This window comes from Lagopus leucura, unplaced genomic scaffold (assembly GCF_019238085.1).
Source record: "Lagopus leucura isolate 7727_CA_CO unplaced genomic scaffold, USGS_WTPT01 Super-Scaffold_100012, whole genome shotgun sequence".
Classification (NCBI taxonomy): Eukaryota; Metazoa; Chordata; class Aves; order Galliformes; family Phasianidae; genus Lagopus; species Lagopus leucura.
Window position 1 is genome coordinate 6780289 of NW_024962267.1, and position 24726 is coordinate 6805014.

The following is a 24726-nucleotide window of genomic DNA, read 5'->3' on the forward strand; positions in this document are numbered from 1 at the left end:
GCTCAAGAGAAGCAGATTAAGTATCTTCTCTGTCAAGTTATCCACCAAGTCAGGTACCTCTGGCTGCTGGAGGCTCAGGTGCTTTGGCAGTGACCACAGGTACTTTTTCTTCTCGAGCAGCTTTCCTGGGCACTTCAGGCGCTTCAAAGATATTAGTAACCATCAGTTTGACATACTATACAGGACAACAAACAATGAAACCTAAACCAAAGGTACGCGCACGAAAATAACCAAGCTGGCCTCCTGGTATGAATCCCATCCCTTTCTCACTCTCTCACACAAGCACACGCAGACGCAGACCATCTGTAGTTAGGTTATGTTTATGTTACGCAAGTACCAGGTAACTGAGTTCCCAATTCGCACACAGTGGCAGTACTGAAAAACATCAGGTAATCAGCAGCAAGATTCTGCTTGATAATGTTCATGGCAACATGTACCTTGGGCTGGTGCTGGTTCTGGCTTTTTTGGCACAGCTACTGGCACGGGCTCTTCCAGAGCGGCTTTCTTGGGCACCTTGGGCACTTTAAAGATATTAGTATATTTTAGTTTAGTGGGTTGTACAGACCTAGACGAGACTAACAGACAATCAGTAACATTCATGCACAGTCTTTCCTGAGAAACTGTTGTGTCTACAGTTGGTTGACAGTGATGTTTTGCTTCAAGCCTGTGGAATGTGCAGGGTGTCAAATATGTCACGCAGGAGGTGGGAATTCTTTGTTTAGCTTCAGTTTTTGAGACAGGGTGGGAAGCCTACACTGTCTTTGCTTGAGCTGATCAACGTCTAATGTATAGCGTCCAACTGTACTTCAATGTCTTTGGCATGTTACTCATGATTTTGTTTTATGTGGTAACTTTTGGCTGTCTGCATCATCTTTTTACTTGATGCTTCTTACATTTGTATATTTTTGTATTCATTAAAAATATTTTTATGCCTTTCATTCCATCACTGTGAAATGGTACTTCACATGAGGATTCTCACTGTGTTTTGAGGGAATCAAAACACAATGACAGAAAATACATATTTTCTGGCCTTTGCTTGGGAATTTGTGAAAAAAATGAAATGGAATAGCATTGCATTAATTTATAGTGTATTCAGATTTTTAATATTACTTAAATAATTTTTGAGTATTTCACCTGGAAAATCTCTTTTCCTGAATATTCTGAGGAAATACATTTGAACTATTTTCATTGCGGTTCACATTTTGTACATGACTCCAACATGGTAGATACCAGATTATGACAGTAAAAGATCAATTAAAAATGAGATTTCTAAGTAACTCAGAAATTAAGAAACCCACCATAATAATGATGGGGTTCACCATCGCATATACCTTTAGCAAGTGGAGTTCCTGGTTTTTTAGGTACAGAAGTTGGCATTTTCTCCGTTGGGACAGTCCTCTCACGCATCTCAGGCACTTCAAAGATATTAGTTCATTTTACATTTACAATACATCTAAATATAAATACACAGACTGAAACACAGAGGATGAGAAATGTTCTTAAGAAGCAATCTGTCACACACTCATGCTCAGTGCAATTTGTTGTGGCAAGCGCCATTTAAAATCTCACATTAAAAAGAACAGAACAAAAGAGGTTAAAACAGTGCTTAAGAGAAGATTATGTGCATTTATGTATTCATGACTGTATGTACCTCTGGCTGATGGAAGTTCTGATTCTTCCAGAACAGCTACAGGAACTTTCTCTTCTGGGACAGCCTTCTGAGGCATTACTGGTTCTTTAAAGATATTAGTATATATTAGTTATGCGTTTAAGCTCTAATATGAGCACTGAATCATACTATATTCAAGAAAAAGACTTCCTATTTGTAAGATATACCTTTTGGTCGTGGAGCAGCTTGTTTTTTATGTACAGCAACAATCTCTGACTTTTTGACCAGCTTGGCTAGTGGTGGTTCTTCAGGTTCCAAAATAGATTCTATTTCCTCAAATGCCACTTCAGGCTTTGGCTTTTGAATTGTTGTAAAATGCTTTAATTTCTGGGCTGCCAAAAGAGGTTCTGGTTCCTCAGGCACTGTGACAGGTGCTTGCTCATGGTGTGCCACAACCATCTTTGATTTTTGGGAATCTGCAGCAAACTCTGTTTCTTCCAGTGTTACAATAAGTTCTGTTTTTTGGGGTGCCACCAAAGGTTTGGTTTTGGGGGACACAACATGCTCTGTTTTTTGGTGTGTTGCAACTGTCTCTGACTTACCAAGTGCTGCAGCGAGCTCAGGTTTCTCAGGGGCCATGAATGGCTCTGGTTTTTGGGGTTCAGCAACACGTTTTTGTTTTGATGGCACCACTCCACGCTTTAGCTTTTGAGGTGCCACATCAGGCTTGGGTTCCTCAGGTACCACAGCAAACTCTGGTTTCTCAGGCACCAAGAAACGCTCTGTTTTATGGGCTGCCACAGCTGGCTTTGTTTCCTCAAATGTAACAAGTTCTGTTTTCTGTTGTAGCAAAACAGTCTCAGACTCCTCTGCTGCCACAAAAATATCTGCTTTTTGGGCTGCCACAGCTGGCTTTGTTTGCTCAGATGTAACAAGTTCTATTTTCTGTTGTACCAAAACAGTCTCAGACTCCTCCGCTGCCACAAAAAGTTTTGCTTTTTGAGCTGCCACAGCCGGCTTCGTTTCCTCAGATGTAATCTGTTCTATTTTCTGTTGTACCAAAACAGTCTCAGACTCCTCCGCTGCCACAAAAAGTTTTGCTTTTTGAGCTGCCACAGCCAGCTTCGTTTCCTCAGATGTAATCTGCTCTATTTTCTGTTGTACCAAAACAGTCTCAGACTCCTCCGCTGCCACAAAAAGTTTTGCCTTTTGAGCTGCCACAGCTGGCTTTGTTTCCTCAGGTGACACAACAAGTTCTGTTTTCTGTTGTAGGAAAACAGTCTCAGACTCTTCTGCTGCCACCAAAAGCTCTGCTTTTTGGGCTGCCACAGCTGTCTGTGCTTCCTCAGATGCCACAACAAGTTCTGTTTTTTGTTGTACCAAAACAGTCTCAGATTCTTCCGCTACCCCGAACTGCTCTGATTTTTGGGGTGCCACAAAAGGCCCTGTAACCTCAGGCAACATATCAGGCTCTGCTTTTTGCACTACTGGCACAGGTTCTAGTTCTTGAGGTGCCACAAACGGCTTTGTTTTGGGGGGTCTTGCAATGGCCTTTGTTTTTTGAGAAACAGCAACAGGTACTTTCTTGTCTGGGACAGTTGTCTTGGTCACTTCATATATATAAAAGATATTAGTTCTAAGTTTAATGATTGCTCAAACACATAACTTCAAGTAAATCAAAATACATAAAAGCACAATTGTAATGAAAACATTAAAAAATTGTCAAGCATTTATGTTAGCTTTAATGATAAATATAACACAGTTTTTTTTTTCTTTTCAAATACATACACACACACACTTCATGTCACCATATGTGGAGGTATATATGAACAGATAGTGTAATTTACACTATAAGTAAAAAATCACAGTATTTATAAACAAAGTGTGCAGGACAAAAGATATTAGTAATACTGCATGTATTATTATTAAAAGATATTAATAATAGAAATTGAAGCTCAAGAATTGAGTGATGGCATATTGCTTTTCTTGGTAGACCTTCTGGTATTTCAAGAACATTGACATGGTCTGCTGTTAGCTGCTAGAATGGATACTTTTCTTCTGCTGCTACCACTTCAAAGATATTAGTTATCGCTGTTTTTATTAACCAAAGCAGGTAGTGAGTAGAACAGTACGAATAATCCAAAATAGTAAGATGATTTTGAGTAAAGAAGACAAGTAATTCACACATTCAAAATTTGTCACTATTCTTCTAAACGATCCACCTATGCATGTTTCACAAACATATCCAGATACATAGAACAAACACAATTTGAAATCTCAGAATCAGAAGGCCTGGAAAATTAGTTTAAAGAAAAGGGGAAAAATACTGCTTTTATTGTTCTACTAATGTTGAGACTTACCTTTCTCTGGTAGAGGTTCTGGTTTTTCAGGTACAGCCACAGGTTCTGGTAATTTCTTCTCTGGAACAATCTTCTTTAGCACCTCAGGTTCTTTAAAAATATGTATTTGCTTACTTTCAGAAATTTTAAGAATTGTAATTTAATATAGTTCAAAGGATAACATTATCAGAAAAAAAAACAACCCTCTTATAAACAGTCTATGTGTTTTTAATATTCTTTAATGTGCACCAGTAATAGCCACCGTTACTGAGTTATTCATAAGGGAAGAAGACAACACAAACTATAACACTTATGCATGTAAGAATATAGCGAAGGATAACACAGACTTTAAAAGATAGTATTCAGATAAACTAATTAAAATTTCTGTGCAATTTTATTAGTACTGAACATGTACCTTTAGGTGGTGGAGGTTCTGGTTTCTTAGGAACTTCAACATGTACTTTTTCTTCTGGAACCACTTTCTTGGGTACCTCAGGCACTTAAAAGAAAGTAGCTTATGTTATTCATAAGAAATTTAAACAGTTCCTTAGCACTTTGGACATGACAAAAATAAAACTTGCAGACATCAAAAACAACAGTGGTTTTTGTTATGAGCATCACTTATTTTTCTTTGGCTATAGAAAATTTTCTGAGGCAATTTTTTTTTTGCTTAACAAAAAGGTTAACTTCTATGCTTCTCTGTCTCTCACATATAAAAACTACAACTTAATCAACAAAAAATATTGACTATTTATAATTATAGAAAATAAATTTACTAAAATCACATTCTAGACAACAAAGGGTATTTCTTTAATTCATCATGTACAACAGTTACCTTTAGTTGGTGGAGGTTCTGGTTTCTTTGGTACTTTAACTGAAATCTCTTCTTGGACCACTTTCTTTGGTACCTCAGGCACTTGAAAAATATTAATAACTTTTTCTATGAGAATTTCATAAACAGCATTGAAGCACAATAGCATAACTGTACTAGGGAGTTAACCAATTTTCAAGATATATAGATACTTTTTCTCACAATAAAAATCAAAACATTTGTTCACTTAAGCTTAAACAAAAGAAGAAAATCCCACAAAGGTATTGGGTATTGTCTTCTACAGTGTTAAAACAATAAAGGGTGATATTTCACATTCTGTTATTTTGTTTCATAATGGCAAATATCTTTAGCTGGTGGCACTTCCATTTTTTTAGGCTCCACAACTGGTATTTTCTTTTCTGCAACTTGGGCACTTCTGGCACCTTAAAATTAATACTAATGTTAATATTAATATCTGAATAAATTTGAATGTAATTAAATGGAAAAAGGACAGAAGCAAAAGGACACCAAGGAGCATCAAGCAGACATAATATCCTTTACCAAAGAGACCTTTTTCTCTCAATCTTGATTGGGATACATTTGAACATATCAAGGGGAAAAGAGTCTGTTCCCCAAAATTAAATATATAAGCTCACATTTTATGAAGTAAAAAATATGGATAAATAGTATCAAAAAGATCTTACCAGTGAAAGGAAAAAAATTATTTTCATGTATTTATTAACGTCAGGTACCTTTAGCTGGTGGTACTTCTGGCTTTTTAGGCTCAGCAACTTTGATTTTCTCTTCTATTTTCTTGGGCACTTCAGGCTCTTTAAGAAAAGAGATGATTTACAGATATTTTATAGAATTTCACAGATATGTTCAAAATTTTTAAGTAAAACCACAAATTAGGAAAAGCCTTAATGGAATCTCATTTTTACTAAAACAAGGTTAGTACTCAGTGTCCCTGTAAAGTCTGAGGTAGCATTTCAGAGCCTTTAGAAGCTTTAGTCAAGTGGAGATCAGGGATGTGGCAGACTTAAATGCATTCTTCTGCATAAAATAACTTTTCCACTTAAGTCAACAGCATCTCTAATCTCTGACTAAGGCTGCCACTGTCCAGTCTGCTTTCTTTGTCATATTTTTCTATGCATGATAATTCTGTCTCTGTGTCAATATAGATTTTTCCCTTGTGTTAGACATCTGTATTACTCTGTACTTTGATGTTCTTAAACATTCTTCTGGAGCTAATTATTATTTTTTTTTCTTTTTTACTGTTAGTCAACAGTATGTCAGATTACAGAAGCACTGCTTTCCCTTAAAGATTTCTGCCATGGTATTCAAGAATCAGTCTCATAACTGCCCAATTATATGAGCATTCTAAACTCACTAGTACACTAATCACACTCCAAAGAAGAGATTTTTCAAAGCAGTAGCATACTAGAAGTATGACCACAGAAAATAAATATAGTAAAACAACAGAAACTAGTTGAAACAATCATGTTAGAGGACTTTTCTTCCAAACTTTAGTTCTATATATACCTTTGGCTGGTGTTGGTTCTGTTTTTTTCGGCACAGTGATGGGTACTTTCTCTTCTGGAATTTTCTTGGGCACATCTGGCACTTTAAAGAAAACAGCATTTATTTTTGTTATTTTTAAAGCATTTAAAGTAAATTGTTTAGAAGAGCGTCACAAGAAGAATAGCAGAATGATTCGTAAGAACGAACCTGAAATTAGATGTGCAATGCAGGAAATGTTGTATATTACTACATTCTATAGGAATGCTTATAAATAAGGAAGAAAGGATGAATTTTATTTTAATGTAAACACCTCTGCCCAAGAGAAAGAGAAATCTTCTCAGAGTTTAACCATTGTTGACATATAGACTTTAAATGGTGTTCCTGTCTTTTTTGGTACAGCAAAAGGTACCTTCTCTTCTAAGACAGATTTCTCAGGTAGCGCGGATACTTGAAAGATATGCAGTTTTGGGAATTAGAAAAATAAAACACACAATACATGGAAGTAAGATAGAACAAGTAGATATGAAAGGACAGTCTGACAACACTTATATATTCAAAACAGTTGCACTTGTTCTACTCTGACAAAGAATGGCTTGAAGCAGCTTAACTGGGAGACTTTTGTCATGCAGTAGTGACATATGACACAAAATGCTCATTCCAACAGCCTTCCAAAATACCTGAATGAACTGTTAGAAATGTTTTCATTTCTATATTGTATTTCTGTATTTATAATGTTTTCAATAGCCAAATGCTATTTCTATTCAAAAATGAATCAATAAGTTTAACATGAACAATGTGAAAGAGAACAGAGATTTCTTGCTTGAGTATTGTGGAATTTCTGAAGCTGTTTAAGTATATATTAATATCCATAAAATGAAAATGCTTATTTTGTAAATCTTGCTGCCTATTGACTCAGCTAAAGTTTTTCTTATTACTACTAGTCCTTCTGATAATTTTCTGATATAATTTCTGTACCACTGCAACGGCTTGTTCTTGGATAGAAGAAATAGCCAAATTGAACTATTTTTCAACATTTGGACAAGAGCAAAACAAGACAGAAGAAAGCTAAAGAAAAAGGAGAAAGAAAGGATATGTTGGCCTATACCTTTAGCGGGTGGAGCTTCTGGCTTTTTAGACAGAGGGACAGGCTTCTCTTCAGTGATAACTTTTGTGGGCACTTCAGGCACTTGAAAGATATTTACTGTTTTTAATTTTATGATTTAAAGCATACATACAAATAAATAAGACTAGTAGAGAAACACAAAAACTGACAAACAACATCACAAATTTCACACAAGTTGATTACTAACTATTAAATGAGTAAGAAACACAAAATATGAGCAAAAGTTGACATGGTCTAGGTTTAACTGGACTACTATAGTACCTTTAAATGGTGATTCTGGCTTTTTAGACACAGGAGTAGGTTCTGGTTTTTTAGGCACAGCAAGAGGCACTTCAGGAGCAATTTTCACAACTGCAGGCACTTTAAAGATATTAGTTCATTTTAAGAATTTTTATAGAACAGAAAAACAAGTCATACAAAAAAAGCCTCTATTAAATGCAAGTAACGAACAAAAAGAACGAACACAAATATTAATTATATTGAGCAAGATCTAAACTATGAACATGAATAATTAAATTTTTCTTGAAGGTCATCAATTTGCAAATTGCAGATAATCAATTGCAGATGATCAATGACCAAATTGCAGATGAGAGATGATCAAGAAGTTCATATACCTCTAGGTGTCGAAGCCTCCTCTTTTCTATGAACAGTGGAAATTTCTTCTTCTACATATATTTCCTCATAAACTTCACGTACTTGAAAGATATTAGTATAATTTTAAAGTTAACATAGAATTACATCTTCAGACAAGACAGTAAGAAAGACAAAGAAATCAGATGTACAAGCTCATCTTAATATGCACAGCTCTATCTTACATCTACACTAAAAATCAGGTGTATTTGGAATAAGGGGGAAAAAAAGCAACTACGACTTTCTATACTGCCACAATAAGACCTCTGCACATTAACAGAAGACATGTGACATGTCCTTAACTGATCTACTTTCTCGATTAGACCCCTCTAAATTTTTCAATTTGTCTGTTTTTTAATTATTATTTTTCCTTGGGGGTTCCTACCTTCATTTGCTGCAAAACTAAGCTAACAATCTTTTTTTCCCTAAAGCACAAATCCAGGTGAGTTTTATTTTTTACTCAGGTTTATACTGTGGCTGCTAACTAAATTCCAGGTTGTGGTACATAAAATATTCCCAAAATTGTTTAAGATAGATATATGAAAACAGATCTCTTATTCTTCGAATCCCACTCAAAATATTTTGTACCTTTAAGATGTGAAGCTTCTTCTTTTGGTGGAGCAGGAGGTATTTTTTCTTTGTGGACAGGTTTCTTTGGTACTTCAGAAATTTAAAAATATTTTATTTTACAAATTTGCACTAGGAAATAAGTACCACAGTTTGTAAAACAACAAAAATGCTACTACAAAAAAGCATAAAAATACAAGGCATTAAGCTGTGAATACAATATGACAACTTAAGTTTATGCATTTCTGTTTTTGTAACTCCTGGCACTTACAAGTCTGAATTTGGTAATCTCTGAAAAGATAACAAATGTTGCTTAAATGTTGCTTTTTTTTTTTTTTTTTTTTTTTTTTTAAAGCTACGTTTCTGTAAAAATATCTGGAGGGCTTTGTAATTTTTGTCTGAATTGAAGTCATAGTCTTCAACAGAGCTCCTGACATAACTGGAAAGAGGGCTTCTGGGACCTTTGCAGATTTGTCACTGCATTTCTTTGTTTATTTAGTTTCAAGACATTGTCAGAGAACGTAGTTTGGGAAAAGAAATGTGACTAGCAGTCAAAAAATGAGGTTGATCCTTGGCTCTGCAATGAACTCCCTGATAACATGACTGATAACATTTTTGGGCTGTGGGAAAGTTTAAATAATTTTGTCCGTTTAAATTTTAAGTTCTTGATGCAAAATGTATCAATGTGTTTGTGCAGCTCCTAATAGGAGACAAAAAAATAAATAATTACAGAGTATGTCTATGGAATTTGTTCTCCTAAATGATGAATTACTGCATTGGTAAGTGCTCGTTATTTTAACCTGTGAAAAGTGCTACTGAAATATTTTCTATTTCTTTGTGTTAGCAAAAGGATTTCCTTTAATCCCCCTGGTATGCATGTTCTCTTCCTCAGATAAAGAACCTAAATTGCTCATACAATAAGAGATGAAATGGAGGAAAACTGCGTACAGCACCTCCTATCGCTGTTCAGTAAAAAGACTCATGATGGATTTCTCACTTGTTACCTCAATTTTTAAAGAGATTAGAAAAAATTCCATTATGAGATCATATACCTTGAGGTGGAAGAGCTTCTTCTTTAGGCACAGCAGCAGGTATTTTCTTAAGTGAGACTGCTTTCTTTGTCACTGCAGGTGCTTCAGAGATATTACATTTTTAAGAACATTAACAAAATGTAAGTAACAAAACAAAGAACAAATGACAGACACATAGTAACTAATGAAACATTAGAATGAGAACATTAAGTGACTGGAGCAAAGACAGAGTGATGATGGTATGAATAGCTGACTTGTAGGTTATTATTATGCATGTTGGTTTATATATATATGGTTTTAATAGTGTACCTTTAGGTGCTGGAGCTTCTGGCTTAATAGGAATAATAGCAGGGAGCTCTTCTGTTGGAAGATCTTCATAAAATTCTGGCTCTTTAAAGATATTAGCATATTTTACATATTTTAATATTATGTACAAGACAAGATTAGAAAGAATGCATAAAATGCAGAGACAAATACAGACAAATAACTGAACATAAATTATTTAAATATCTAATTTCAACCTGATCGTTTGCCTACACTTATTAGAAATGGTCATTCCCAATGTGTAGAATACAAATTTATAAAAATATTTCATTATATTTTCTAATTATTTATTTCTTGTTTTAGATGCAATACTGTATTTCAGTTGAATTTCCCACACCCATATCTGGATTTAAGCATTTATATTCCAGCTCAAAAAATTATTTAAGTCATACTCAGATCAACTCTTAAGCCAGCATTTGCTTCATTCTGTTTCTTTTTTTTTTCTTTTTTTTTTTTTTTTTTTTCTAATACAGCTTAACTGTTTTCCCAGATCAGAAGTTTAATTTCCCTCTTATTTACATTTATTTCACCCAGCAATAGTGGAGAAAAGAAAAATGTTAAAAATTATATCAAAATGTTGGAGGCAGAGAGAGTCTCAAAGATACTCATGGAAATTACTTACAACTAATTACAACAAAATGAACTGAAAATGACTCATGTTTTATAAAACAACCTAGAATGTGAACCAAGGAATTCTCTGCAATTTACTGCTCAGTAGATGTATCACTGATGTACCTTCATATAAAGGAGCCTCATCTTCTTTAGGAATTAAGATGGGTATTTTTTCTTCAAGTACAGCTCTCTTATCAATCTTGGGAACTTGAAAAGATATTAGCTTTCTTTTAGTAACTTCAAAATAATTTTCAATTTTTAAAATCCCAAAGAGAAATCAATCCAGATAACAAAGTTCCTCTGAATTCCCAAATACTGAGCATTTTGATGAAAGAAACATTCCATCTAGAACTGTCTTGCTGGAACAATGAATTAAGTAGAAAACATATTGTTTCTGCTTTCAAAGAGCATATGCCATTTGCTTTTCTCACTCTGTCTTCTTGCCTTTCTTTCTGACACACGTGACAACATCAGTGGTTTGAACTTACTAGCTCTTGTGCTATTACTTCTCTAGGAATATCGTTACTATTATACTTGCTTTAAACTCCCAGTTTAAACTAAATTGACATCTACATCACAAAAATTAAGTTTTCATGTCTGGATAGTGTAAGTAGAGTAACTACTCAACATGTTTTTTTTGTTCATAAATCATCATATTTCTGTCTAGCACATGTATAGCAAACATACAGAATATCTGAATGAGAAAGCACTTAGAGCTGAAGCAACAGCTAAGGACTAAATTACACCATTCATTTTAGAAGATATTAGTTGGGAAAAAAACAGTCCAAAATTTTTCCTTTCCAAAAAATCTCATAGCTAAGGTTCCTTTATCTTTCATTTCAGATGCACGTGTAGGTTTCTTTTCTTCAGGGACAGCTCTTTTGATAACAGCCAGCCCTTTAAGATCTTATTTCCTTTTAGGGCTTTTAAAGTTATTTGGAAGAAGTTAGAAAAAAAGCAAATCTAAGACAGATTCATGAAGCAACGAAGGATTAAATGCTTCTTGACAGAATATTTATGTTAATTCTGAAGATTAGACAGAAGAATAACATACTTAAAACATTTTCTTGAAAGACAGACTTAGTTTTAGCTGATGGAATCTACATCCTTTTCAGGAAGACCAAAAGTACTCTTACTTCTGAACTTAAAGAATGAGGCACATATTTTTCAAAGCAACACTCATGTCTTTTCAACAAATGACTTGAAACAAACAGGTCAAAAATGACTCAATCACAAACAACTGAGTAGAGCTTCATAGAGACATAAAACACAGATACGTATTTCTCAACGAATAATGAAAACAAAAGACTGAAATCAGAGTTCATGACTCAATGAGGACAACACAGAGGAAATATACCTTCAGCTGGTGGAACCGTTTCCTTTTTAGGAACAGCGGGTACTTTCTCCTTTGGAACAGGTTTCTTTGGCAGTGCTGGCACTTTAAAAACATTTGTAACGTTTTTAAGAATTTTTGCAGTAGTAACAGTACATAAGAATAAGCATTAAAAAAAATGCAAACAGTGCAATGAGTCAGAAAAGAACAGTTAGAATTAGAAAAACACAAAATAGAGTGCCTTTGGTTGCTATTGAGTGGTAGCCTTAAGAGCTATCCTCCTCATCTGTTTTGCATGGATTCACACAGCTGTTTGGTAAACTCAATAGAGTGGGATTGGCCTTAATAAAAAACTGACCACAGGGTGAGTTTCTTGCAAATTAAGAGCTCTGAAGAGAAAAGTAAAGAACTCTGAATTACAACAGGAACTCTTCTAACGTGCGCTGATCATTGCTGTTCATAACACAGTCTTTGTGGAGACTGACACTGAGAACACATATCAATATCAAATCCGCTCCAGCATATAGTTAGGTTGAAGAAAGTAATTGTCTTCTGGGATTCTGTGGGAAAATGGTTTGACTGCTTGATAGACTTCTTTTAATTTATACATCTACTTGTTTTCAATACTTAGATATTAAATGTTGTTAATACTCTGACAGGCAAAAATTAAATCTTGGAGGTCCTCCTCCAAATGCCTTTGCCCTCAGAAAGAATTTGTCCAAGTTTTGATTTGTTAAATAAGTATTCATCTTTAATAATTAAGTACCTTAATCCCAGTCTTTGACAGTACTGAGAAAAAAATTAGGTATTTGCCGAATCAGAATAGGTAATTTACTGCTTTTGGGGATTCTGAGAAGACAGAAGACTGTGTTTTCAAATTCCTCTTAAAGCTCATGTACCTTTAGCTGGCGGAGCTTCTTTTTTTGGAACAGGAACAGGTACTTTTTCTTCTGGCAGAGGTCTTTTAGGCACCTCAGGTTCTTTAAGAAATATTTCAATACGGATTTTAAGTTAGTTTTGAGGAAGATACAACAGATACAAAGTCAGAAAGCAGAATAATCACTTAATTTAGAATAATTATCTATGCTGTCAAGAGAACAGCCACTAGTCTCAGAACTTGATGGTAGCTAAGGAATATAAGTGTACATCTTTCTGGTACATTTCAGATACAGTTTTGATTGGCATGGTGGATCCTATGATCTTATGGTCACACATACAAAAGATAAGAAGGAAAGCTTTGCTTGAATTTTAACAGCTCCATCATTCATTGGAACTAAAATGTACAAAAGAAACACATTGATACATAATAGTATCGAATCCAGACTGAAGCTGAATTGCATCAGAAAAGTATCATTTACTTTGTATCACATCTACACTGGTTCAATCTTTCCATTCCACTCAGGAGAGAATTCCTTAGTAATAGGGAATGGATTTATCATCATCAGCTGCAGACAGACAGAGTAGTACAAACGGGATAAATATAAAGAAGGAGGCTTAAGCAGTAGCTGGAATCTTAAACAGCAATAATAAGAATAAAGAAATCATGACATGATGTACCTATAGCTGGTGGGATTTCATAAGTTTCCTCATATGCTTCCTCATATTTCTCATAGATTTCTTCTTTCTCCCTAAACTCATACTTCTCATAGATATCTTCCTTCTCTTCAGCCTCCAGTTCATACTCCTGTTCCTGGATTTCTCTGTATCTCTCAGGTAATTCAGGTTCCTCATATGCTTCAATTTCTTCAGTTTCCTGAACCCCCTCAAATTCTTCAATACTTTCATACGTCTCATACTTCTCATACTCTTCATATGCATATTCATATTTCTCTGCTGCAGGAACAGGAGCAGGAGCCGGAGCAGGGACTTTCCGAATGGGTTTCTTGGGTATTTCAGGCACTTTAGAGATGGTATTATTGTTAGTACATTTACAGTTATTTCATTTCATTTACAGTTGGACAAAACCATCCATACAGAACAGAAAATATTTGTGATAACCACAAGCACTATTTACGTCAAAATTTAAGAACATGCTCCAGAAATGGTACATATTCCAGAAGATTTTAGGAAGGAAGAGGAAAAAAAAAAGTTTGGAAGAAAGAAATATATCTGTACCTTTACTTGGAGGTGGTTCTTTGGGCTTGGGAACAACGGCTGGTACTTTCTCTTCTGCAACATCTCTTTTACGCACCTCAGGGACTTTAAAGATATGATTTTCTTTTAGCAATTAGAAGGAAAAACTTAAAGCAATATAATTAAAAACAAACACACGGACAATAAACAGCTTAATGACTTCACAATGCAAACAGTGATAAGAGTTTTAACATAAATCAGAGCAGAAATCTCATACAACAGAGAAAAGTTAGAAAGAAGAAGCTCAAGAGTCTTTTTAGCATGAATACAAATGATCTGGAGCACGTGTACCTTTTGCAGCAGGAACTTCCACTTTTTCAGGAGGGGCAGCAGGTACCTTCTTTTCAGGAACAACTTTCTTAGGCACCTTGGGTACTTTAAAGATATAACCTGACTTCAGTGTTCTTGTTGCACAGCTTTTAAATAGACACAAACCGAGACACTTTCCAACAGCAGAACAGAAACTCAACAGTGTACAGAAACAAACAGTGTAGTGACAAACTCAGTACAACACAGACATATTAAAAAGTCTTGTGCTAAGCTCAGCTTGTATGAAGAATGCTATCTATCAACAACACAGCATTTACAAATGCAATACCTTTTTCTGGTGGAACCGGCACCTTTTTAGGAACAGGTACCTTCTCTTCTGGAACAGGTTTCTTAGGCATCTCAGGCACTTTAAAGATATATTTTCAATTTAGAATGTCATCAACCAGAAGTAACAGTAAGACTACAAAAAACATAGATATATACATAAAGAAATAACAATAAAGGACATGGGCAGACTTTTTGAAGAAGTTAAATTGTTTTGGAGATTATTATTTGTCAGGAATCTGACAGGCACTCTGAGACATTGATACAGAAAGACAATAAGGACACAAAAATAACACAAGTAACAAGCAACATAAAACAAATGTTGCTACTGAATGAGAACAACAAGAGATAGCTTTCCTAGTTATTAACTTATATACCTTTTGCTGGAGGAAGCTCCATTTTGTCAGGAGTGGGCACAGGTATTTTTTCTTTTGGGGCAGGTTTCTTAGGAATCTCCAGCTCTTTAAAGATATTATTTTGCAAACAAATTTTAAAATTACTTTCAGAACACTGAAGACACTAAGAAACATGAAACAAGACCACAAACTCACCAATACGACAGTTAAGATTTACATAAAGCTCAGAAAAAGAAATGAAGTACATTAATTAAGTGAAAAGATCTCATGGATAACTTGCAAGCAGTGTTGTACCTTTTGCTGGTATGGTTTTCTCTGGAATAGTTTCCTCTTCTTCTTTCTCAGGAATAAACATAGGAACCTTTTCTTCAGGCACAACTTTCTTTGGTGCCTCAGGCACTTTAAAAGATATTAAGAACTTTTGCAATGTTCCAAAGAAAAATTGACAACGTAGAACAAAAAGACACCAACTTTAAGATAGTTACTGTAACAGTAAGTAACACAAGGGAAACTCAATTCATTACTTTCCATTCCTTTTATGAAAATAACAATTTGATTATGAGACTATGTGAGAATTTACTTTCGCCTAATTCTTATACTTAATTATTACCAACTGTATTACCATTGTAAACTGCAAATGAGCGGTTGTAGATTTTTTTAGTTTCTAACACATATCCTATAATTGTTTTCTTTTCAATTTTGTTCTAAAAACTCAGCTGCTTAGGTAGACTTTGCTCAGCTTTGAAGAAGAGGCTCTGAGTAATCTGCTTCCACATCAAATTTTGCATTTAGGATCCATCTTCTGGTTACTTACAGAGCCAATTGTGTTCTGACTTTTTTGTGTGTATTAGTTAGTAGGCTTGAGATTATAACATACACTTTCAAAATATACGTCAGAATGATCTCCATGAATTGAAGAATTTTGAGATAAAGTCCCACAGGACATTATTTCAGGTACTTTGTTGAAACATTGTGAGTTAGGAAGATGAATTCTCACTAACAATATCACAATGAATTCTTTAATTTATGGCAAACATTTAAAATTGAAAACAAGTAAATCATTCAAGACCAGATTTCTCAGCCCAAGGAAGCCCTACCTGAGATCTAGCACTCCACTATCTACAGTGGAGTAGCAGTGTGCTAGAACCTGGGATGTGGCTTCACATGACTATAAACTGATTCTACTGCAATATGAAAATATAAGGGAAGAGAATTATCTTCACACACTGCAAAATGATATACCTTTAGCTGGAGGAATTTTCTTTACTTTAGGAACTGCAACATGTACTTTTTCTTCTGGTACAGCTCTCTTGGGCACCTCTGGCACTTAAAAGATATTGTTTTGATAAGAATTTTTCTATTACATTTAGAACATCACAACTACTAAAAAAATACAGAACAAGGGTCACAAACAACCATAAGATGAAGAAAACTTCCTTAAAAAGAATAATTAAAGTTTACATCCAGCTTAATCACTAGAGATGAAGATCTGATGAACTGAGCAGAGCTTTCAGGTAATTTTCAGGAAGGAATGTTGTACCTTTTACTGGTATTTCTGGAATAGCTTCCTCTTCTTCCTCTTCTTCAGGAACAAAAGTAGGTGCCTCTTCAGGAGCAGGTCTTGGTATTTCTGGCACTTCTGAGGTAGTATTTAATTGTAAGAAACTTAGACACAATATCAGGAGCAGAGAGAGAACTTACACTGAAGCTGAAGAGCACAAATTAGCAAGTACATAGACAACATCAGAAGCAGAGAGACAACATACAGAAGCTGAAGAGTGCAAATTAGCAAGTACATTTTTAACAATCTGCTATGATACTACAGTTATACACTAATAACAAACACAGAAACAACAAGAAGCATTTTGCACAGATTCGCCGATGAGAAGAGATACCTTTGGCTGGTGAAGGCTCTGGCTTTTTATGTACAGGGACAGGTACTTTCTTTTCTGGAATTTTCTTGGGCACTTCAGGCACTTTAAAGACATTGTTGATTAAGAAAATAATTTTCAGTGTAACATAAAATAACTGTGTAGCTGACATTAAGATAACTACACAAACATGATAAATTTAATTGTGTATGATAACTGTTCTTAAAATAACAACTATAGATTCCTCCACAGATATAAATTTATAAACAACTAGTTGACTGCATTGTAAGTCAATGTAGTAAGGCTGGGGGGAAATCTAGATGTTTAGGTACATTATCTTTCAGAGCAGCTGGTTTTGAAACTGCAAGTATTTTAAAACAACTTAGAATTGTAAATAGCTATTATCTTTTGCCCCACTCAAAAAAAAAAAAACAAAAAACAAACAAAAAAAAAAAACCACAAAAAGGAGACAATACATGACACAAACATGGAAATTTAGAAAGTGTAAAGTAAATATATCACCCATGTTCAACATAAGTGTACATAACACAGTCACAATACAGTGCTCTGATAACACACAGGGCAATGAATGGTTCAGTATGAAATACACTAAGAAGAGGAGTGGGTTTGTTGCTTGCAGTCTTCTAAAACTGGAGAAACAAAACTAGGGTTACTTGTTTGAACCAGAAAATGGTGTACCTTTGGCTGATGGAGGTTCTTCCACTTTTTTAGGTACTGGGACAAGTACTTTCTCTTCTGGCACAGGTTTCTTTGGTACTTCAGGAACTTCAAAGATATAATTGCAATTAAAGAATTTCATTTTTGAACCACCACGCAAAGAATCAATAAAAATTGAATGAATCTATCTGAACGACAAAACGAACACACAAGAATAGACTCTTCAAACTACATTACATTAAAGAACACATGTGAACGAAGAACTTCGCTTTTTAAAAATATTTGGCTAAGAGCTGATATACCTTTAGCTGGTGGAAGATCCTTCTTTTTCTTTACAAGAATTGGAACCTTCTCCTCTTGCACAGGTTTCTTTGGCACTTCAGGAACTTTAAAGATATTATTGTAAAATGAGCCTGGAATAAGCAGCTGCAACACCATGACATAAAAGCCAATAACACTAAACATTTTAACACAAACGCACAGAATGACAGTTCTTAAGACCAATAATCCTTTTGCTGTCATCTTGCTTAATACAAGTGAGAAGATAAATGAAGTCTAGAAGACCTTTCTGATTACATATAATTATAAGTTGCTATACCTTTAGGTGGGGGAGCTTCCTTCTTCTTTGGCACCTGGACTTTCTTTTCAGGTTCAGGTTTCTTTGGCACCTCAGGCACTTCAAGAGATTTATTTTGGTTAAAACATAACCCACGAGCTATTCAAAACAGAGAATAGCAGAAAACAGCAGTGCAAACACATCAAACACAGAGCCCCCTCCCAAAAGAAAAGAAAAGAAAAGAAAAAATAATGCCCAAGTGAAGCATCTGCAACATGGTGTAAGTTATATATTCAGAGAATGCCTGCTAACATCAAGTGATGATATACCTTTTGCTGGAGGAACTTCCTTTTTCTTCAGAACAGGTATTTTTTCCTCTGGAACAGCCTTCTTGAGCACCTCAGGCACTTGAAAGATACCATTAATGTCTTAGATATTTACTTCTAAAACAACAGGAACAAACAAGCAAGCAAGAACTCCTAACACAAATAAATCTCAAAGTCATACCCAAAACAAACAGCTATAATTTAAAATGATTTGAGCACAAAGACAAAATAAAACAGAAAACAGATCACATTAATTGCTGCTCAGCCTATCCTCCTTGAAGATCCACAGATGCCACCAAGACATTTTCTTTTTTAATTCAAGAATTTACTTGTTGATCCAAAGACTGAGAAAGGCAGAATGTGGCTTTTTAGAACCAATTAAAGATAATGGTGGGGAACCTAACTAAAATACAAATTCAACCCTTTCCTCAATTTTTTGGAACAAATGAAAATGCTAACAGTAGATGAAAACAAACTTTGTAATAAGCACTTGCTTTAAGTGCAGTATTAATATTTAGGGTTTCACTTTTCTCCTTACTTTCTTCTAGAGCTATGATCCTAACACTTCTAAGACATTCAACAGGCTATACTTGATCATGCTGACTGCATCAGTTTTGCACATATATCAAATATATATTGCTGATTACATTTTATTCTTCAAAATTTTCCAAGTGCTACCAACATGCTAAAAGCAAGTGGACACAGTTTACCAATTGATTCAAATCCAACAGAGAACTGGACAAATAACAAGCACTCAGCAGTTCATACCATAATTTGTTGGTTAATGGCATCAAATCAAATCCTGACTCAGCTGAAATAAGCACAAATTTTCCATTTAACTGCACTTTCAACTAAAATGTATACTAATAGTTATTGTACTCTACAATCCAGAAGTATTCATGTAAGTTTTATGTCGATGTGAGGAGAATGATCACTTGCTGAGCATATTGAAGAAAGACTGCTGCACATACAGGTTAATTTTAACTGCTGAGATTAGTCAAGAGAAATTTTAACCAATCCTAATTTTCCAGCTCAGGAGAAACCTCACTTTTGCTGTGTGCAGCATGGCCTTTTCTTTAATAGGAAAAATGTACTAATCAATTTATTAAAATTATAGAGCAAACAACTTTAAATATAATTTTTACTCATTAGTTAGTTAAAAATTTTTTTTCCAACTTCCTTATGGGGAAAAAACCACTATGGGTTGATTTGATTCATATCTGGAAAATATGCTTTCTGTACTCTTAGACAATTGCATCATATTGGAAAACTGGACATAGTCCATGTCTTTATATTAAGACGTAGGAAGACTTTATTACTAAGATCTTGGCATGGTCCAGTTTTCCTCTCTAAACAGTGAATAACATGTTCACTCTGTTCTAACAACTTTGAAATTTTATACTATCAACATAAACATGATTTCTGAGGAAAATATCTAGAAATTAAGGGGATTGAAATATGTCAATTTAATAGAACTTTAATATCTTTTGTTTTCATAAATAAATACACTAACAACAATTACAGAATTTTCAAATAATTTTGAGAGGAATTCACAGAGGCTTGTGCTCTTAAATGACTTATTTTCAATTACCCTGGCCATTGGCTAGATAAAAATATAGTTTTTTGTTACACTTCTCACGAGCAATTCTAAACATTTCAAGCACAGACTGACAGTGGAATTTGACAAGGACAAAATAAAGTCCAATTAAATTGTCTTGGTTATATAGACTTCATGTGAAAGAGGAAAGAACATTTATGACGTGGAACATTTAAATTTGTGGAAGTAGTGAAGTGTAAGCATATAGCACACTTTCAACTCTGTATCCTAATCCTTAAAAGCCTTGGAAAAGAGCAATCTGTGAAGCACATCAGAACACACTAAGACAAAACTATTATACATTAACAGAAGATACTTCTCATTTTTGCACAGTCCTATTATTAAAGTATACCTCTAACTGGTGGTGGAGCCTCCTCTTCATATTGGGGAATTTCTGCCTCCTCCTCCTCATATTGAGGAACTTCCTCTTCATAATAAGCAGCTTCTTCTTCATAATGGGTGACTTCTTCCTCTTCATATTGAGGAACTTCTTCATACTGAGGAGCTTCTTCCTCATAGTGACTAATTTCTTCATAATGTTGGACTTCTTCCTCATAATGGATTACTTCCTTCTCATATTTGGTTACTTCTTCATATTGTGGAACCTCTTCTTCCTCCTCATCCTGAGGAACTTCAATATACACCTTTTCTTTTTGGACAACCATCTTGCGTACTTCGGGCACTTAAAAAGATATCAATTAAAAGAATTTTAAAATTTAGCACATACATCTTAATAATACTAAGGATCACAAGGCAATGGCAAGTAAGAATTAATATCAGAGGACAAACAATTCTCAGAAAACAGATCGGTACTCGCTATACATGGAACATACAGGACACAGAAAACGTTTATATCATATTTCAATACTTCATTCAGTATACCTTTGGCTGGTGGTCTTGGCATTTTTTTAGGAGGAGAAATTGGTACTCTTTCTTCAATGATAGCCCTTTCTGGTACATCAGGCACTTAAAAGATACAGTATATGTATATTTAAGAATCCTTAGAAGTGGCATTTAGAAGAAAAATATTCTTGTCAAGACAAAAAAAAATCATACAAATACATGGTTAATACACAAGACAATTGCACTTATTGACACTGGACATGTAATTACAGAACTAAAGTAGGCTGTAAATCAATAAAAAAACAATAAATGTTTCAAGATCCCATCGTGTTTGAGATGATTTCTACTTCATCCACTGCTGCCAGCAGTGAAGTTAAGTCTGCTGATGGGAAAAACTCAAAATCCATATTTGACCAACTACAAAACCACTAAATTCCATTTGCATCCTCTTTGGCTGTTCTTCTCCACAACAGTGACATCAGTAACAGAACAAAGTCTCAATCACTGTTAACAAAAGGTCTGCAAAGAAAACTCTAGATGAAGATGGGGGAGCGTGTAGAAAAAAGCTGAGTGAGTGGATAAGAATGGATAAGATCCCTAATCTAATTAAGGCTAAAAGATTTCACTGTTCAGTGAAGAAGGCATTTCTCTTCTGTCATTTGTTTTACATAATGCCTGGTTTCTTCAGTCATGGCAAGCAACCACTCTATAGCAGCAAAAAAAGTTCCAAAAGATTAAGATGTGAATATGCACAGATTTTATGATTCAGAAAATTCAGGAAAGAATGCATACTGTGTTTAAAAAGCATATTCTCTTCTCTTCCAGCAACAGCGTACGGGTTTTGCTTTCTGGGACTTACTAATCTATATCAAGGGAAGCTGCACAGTATTGTAACATCTGGGAGGCAGCAAAGCTTGCTAAGTTTGAGAATAATTTTGACCTTTATTCTGTCAGATCTGAGATCTTTATGATCTTTAAGGATGGAATCCATTCCGTCAATGGCAAATCTGAGAATTCCCACATGCTTCCTTCATGGCAAGCTACAGTGACTGTAGATGCAGAGGGAATGGGATGATGTGAAGACTACCAAGCTTTTTAAAAGTTCTCTGGCAGAGTTCTTGATTTTTAATTGTAAGGGCCAAGTACATCTCTATTTGAAATCTTAAAACTGACTGGAACTGGTAACTTTGATTGATTTGATTACAAAAACTGCATTGTGAGTAAATACTCTTCTCAGGAAAAGCAGGTTTCTATGGATTCTTTTATCACAACAACACTTCAATTTGCTGGGAGAACAGGTGAATTTGATATCCTTTTGTTTTGACCCTTATTTTCCAAAAACAGCTGGTAAATTACAAAGACAGTCCTCTTATATTTTCCTTACAATATTCATGATCAGCCTGTCCCCAAACCATTCTCCAGTAGATTAAATAAATTATTTAAACTTCACATTGATGTGGTTATATTAGTTTTTCAATTCATACTGATATATTCAGGGTGATGATAATTTTATCAACAGCAACAGGAGCAAAAATAGTAAGTGTGAGCCAGCTTGTGAATAATTTTCCACAAATCAATAGATTACTTCCCTAAGTAATATGGCAATTAATTTTCTTTAAGAGCCATGGACTTTGATTAAAACCCTCCACCTGGCAGGTCTGACACATGAGATTATGCTAAGCCACAGCTGCCTTGTTTTCCCTCAAATGTCCATGAGATGGCAGGATTTGCAAAGGAGGGTCTAGTGAAATAGTTGAGCTTTCACTGTAACAATAAGCCAGAATGAAAAAATTAAGCCTTTTTTGAGACTTAAATATTGCTCTGGGATTCCTTTGGTATTCTACAAGCTTCATCTTTAAGATAAACTAATCATCAATTGTATTCACAGAAAAATAGATTATATTATGGTATCTTCTTTTTCTTTTTTTTTTCTTTTTTTTTCTTTTTTCTGTCAAATGTAAATTTGGACAAAGTTTGTCTTTGTTCATACCTGTGTATGAAATCTCCTCCTTTGTGTGAAGAGAAACAGACACTTCCTCTGACATAGCCCAGTGTTCTTCTTCTGTTGGCACTTTAAAGACAGAGTCTAGTTTAATATCTTTTCTGGTGCAATATCATGTACAAATACATATCCCATTAAGTGTTTCTTAGAAAAGTGATAATTATTTCCAGACATCTCTCACACCCGAAGTAACTGGGGAAAATATCTCTAGTGTATTACAAAGATTCTTTTAAGGGTCCCTTGGGGGATGCTGTTGGAGCACTAGAACTATAAAAAAATGTGCCAGAATGTTAGGTTTTAAGCTCTCATGGTATTGCTTTAGGGAAGTCTGTTCATAGATTAATCCATGGGCAGGAGTACCTTCTCGTGGTGGTGACACTTTTCTTTTTGGAACAGCAACACGTACTCTTTCTTCTTGGATCATTTTCTTTTGCTCTTCTGGCACTTTAAAGACAGTAGTTGTAAGAATGCTAAATTCTTAAAGAAATAATGTATTTCCATACAATGTCCATACAAAAGTATAATGAAAAAATAATTACAAGGGAATAGAACAGATCTACACATCAACAATACTTACAGTAAACACAACAAAAACAACACACAAACATAAAGACATTTAAATTCACAGAGAAACTGACCAGCTGAATTTTTAATACATGGTGGCTAGGACGGCACTGAGTATTTGGGAGAATATTCTTTTGGAGGTGTTCCAAGAATAAATTCCCTAGAGCTAGTTCCTTTGAAACACCTGACAATTTTAGTAGCAGTAGAAATATAAGCTACTAAAGTAATACAGAAAACGTTAGACTCACATACAGTGTAAAACGCATCAAAAAGCAAACTGCATAAACACACAAAATGAGTACGCAAAGATAGAGATGAAAGATTTCTCTAGGTCCTTCAGAAACATAATTTAATCACAAAACACATGACACTGAACATACATGACAAAATTACATTTCAAACACAAGATCAGAGAAGCGCAACATATTTCTAAGACCGAAATCTACCACTCTGAAAATTGACTACGTTCTAATACATTGATATTATTTTTCTAAATGTGTTCACATTTATTCGCTGAGTAAATTGCTTCATTTAGCTCTCCAAAGCACTTAAGCAGCCATTGTAAACAATGAAGTTACTAGCAGCTTAGAAAATGCAAGGAATGCAGACGTGTGACTGTTCTCCATCACCTACTGCATTTTTTGCAAGAGAGAAGACCAAGTTCCTTTCTCATTTATAAAGCTCCTTCTCATTTATAATCAAGATGATAGAGAATGGAATATTAGCCAGGCAGATGATGAGTATGATACATGCACATATCTGACATTTAGAAGTCTTCTCTACTTTGAAAAGAACTTAGATACCTTTAGCTGGTGGAGCGGCCACTTTCCGTGAAACCGGAACAGGAACTTTCTCTTCTGGCACAGTCTTCTTGGGCACTGCTGGCATTTTTAAAATTTTTGTTTGTTTGAAAAGATTTTGACTTAGTCACAAACATTATCAGATGACAAAACACAAAAGCAGAGACCTGATAATTCTTTAACTCAAATGCGCAAATGACAACAAACAACAACAAAACAATTTGTGCTATACAACTATATGCAAAAAATATAAATCACCAGATAAAAATGCTTTCTTATGTAGCTCTGAAAAATTATATACCTCTTTTGGGTGGAGCCTCATCTTTTTTAGCAACCGCAACTTTTTCTTCTGTGATAATTTTTCTGTGCACTTGAGTCACTTTGAAAGAATAAGAATACTTAATTGTAACATTTGATGTGAAGACGCATGGAGTTTTTTGTACTTCATCTGATTTTGCATAAAAGAAAATGCTTAGGAAACTTCAACAACAAAAGCGAGACATCAC

General features: G+C 34.7%; 1 protein-coding gene across 7 annotated transcripts in view; it reads right to left on the bottom strand.

Annotated features, from left to right (window-relative positions):
• Positions 1 to 24726, bottom strand: part of TTN (titin) — a 235824-nt gene that overhangs the window by 111469 nt on the left and 99629 nt on the right. For 3 of the 7 annotated variants that reach the window (XM_042874689.1, XM_042874688.1, XM_042874685.1), the window contains 14 exons: positions 24522 to 24599; positions 24224 to 24301; positions 20364 to 20693; positions 18418 to 18495; positions 18131 to 18208; positions 14016 to 14099; positions 13458 to 13799; positions 12800 to 12880; positions 11925 to 12005; positions 6302 to 6382; positions 5512 to 5589; positions 4784 to 4864; positions 4364 to 4447; positions 3970 to 4059 (listed from right to left, as the gene is read on the bottom strand). The exons of 1 other annotated variant lie outside the window; for it this stretch is intronic. In XM_042874689.1, the coding sequence (XP_042730623.1) occupies positions 3970 to 4059; positions 4364 to 4447; positions 4784 to 4864; positions 5512 to 5589; positions 6302 to 6382; positions 11925 to 12005; positions 12800 to 12880; positions 13458 to 13799; positions 14016 to 14099; positions 18131 to 18208; positions 18418 to 18495; positions 20364 to 20693; positions 24224 to 24301; positions 24522 to 24599 (1644 nt within the window). The remainder of the gene's footprint in view (positions 1 to 3969; positions 4060 to 4363; positions 4448 to 4783; positions 4865 to 5511; positions 5590 to 6301; positions 6383 to 11924; positions 12006 to 12799; positions 12881 to 13457; positions 13800 to 14015; positions 14100 to 18130; positions 18209 to 18417; positions 18496 to 20363; positions 20694 to 24223; positions 24302 to 24521; positions 24600 to 24726) is intronic. 3 more of the 7 variants (XM_042874690.1, XM_042874687.1, XM_042874686.1) reach the window with 1 other exon arrangement.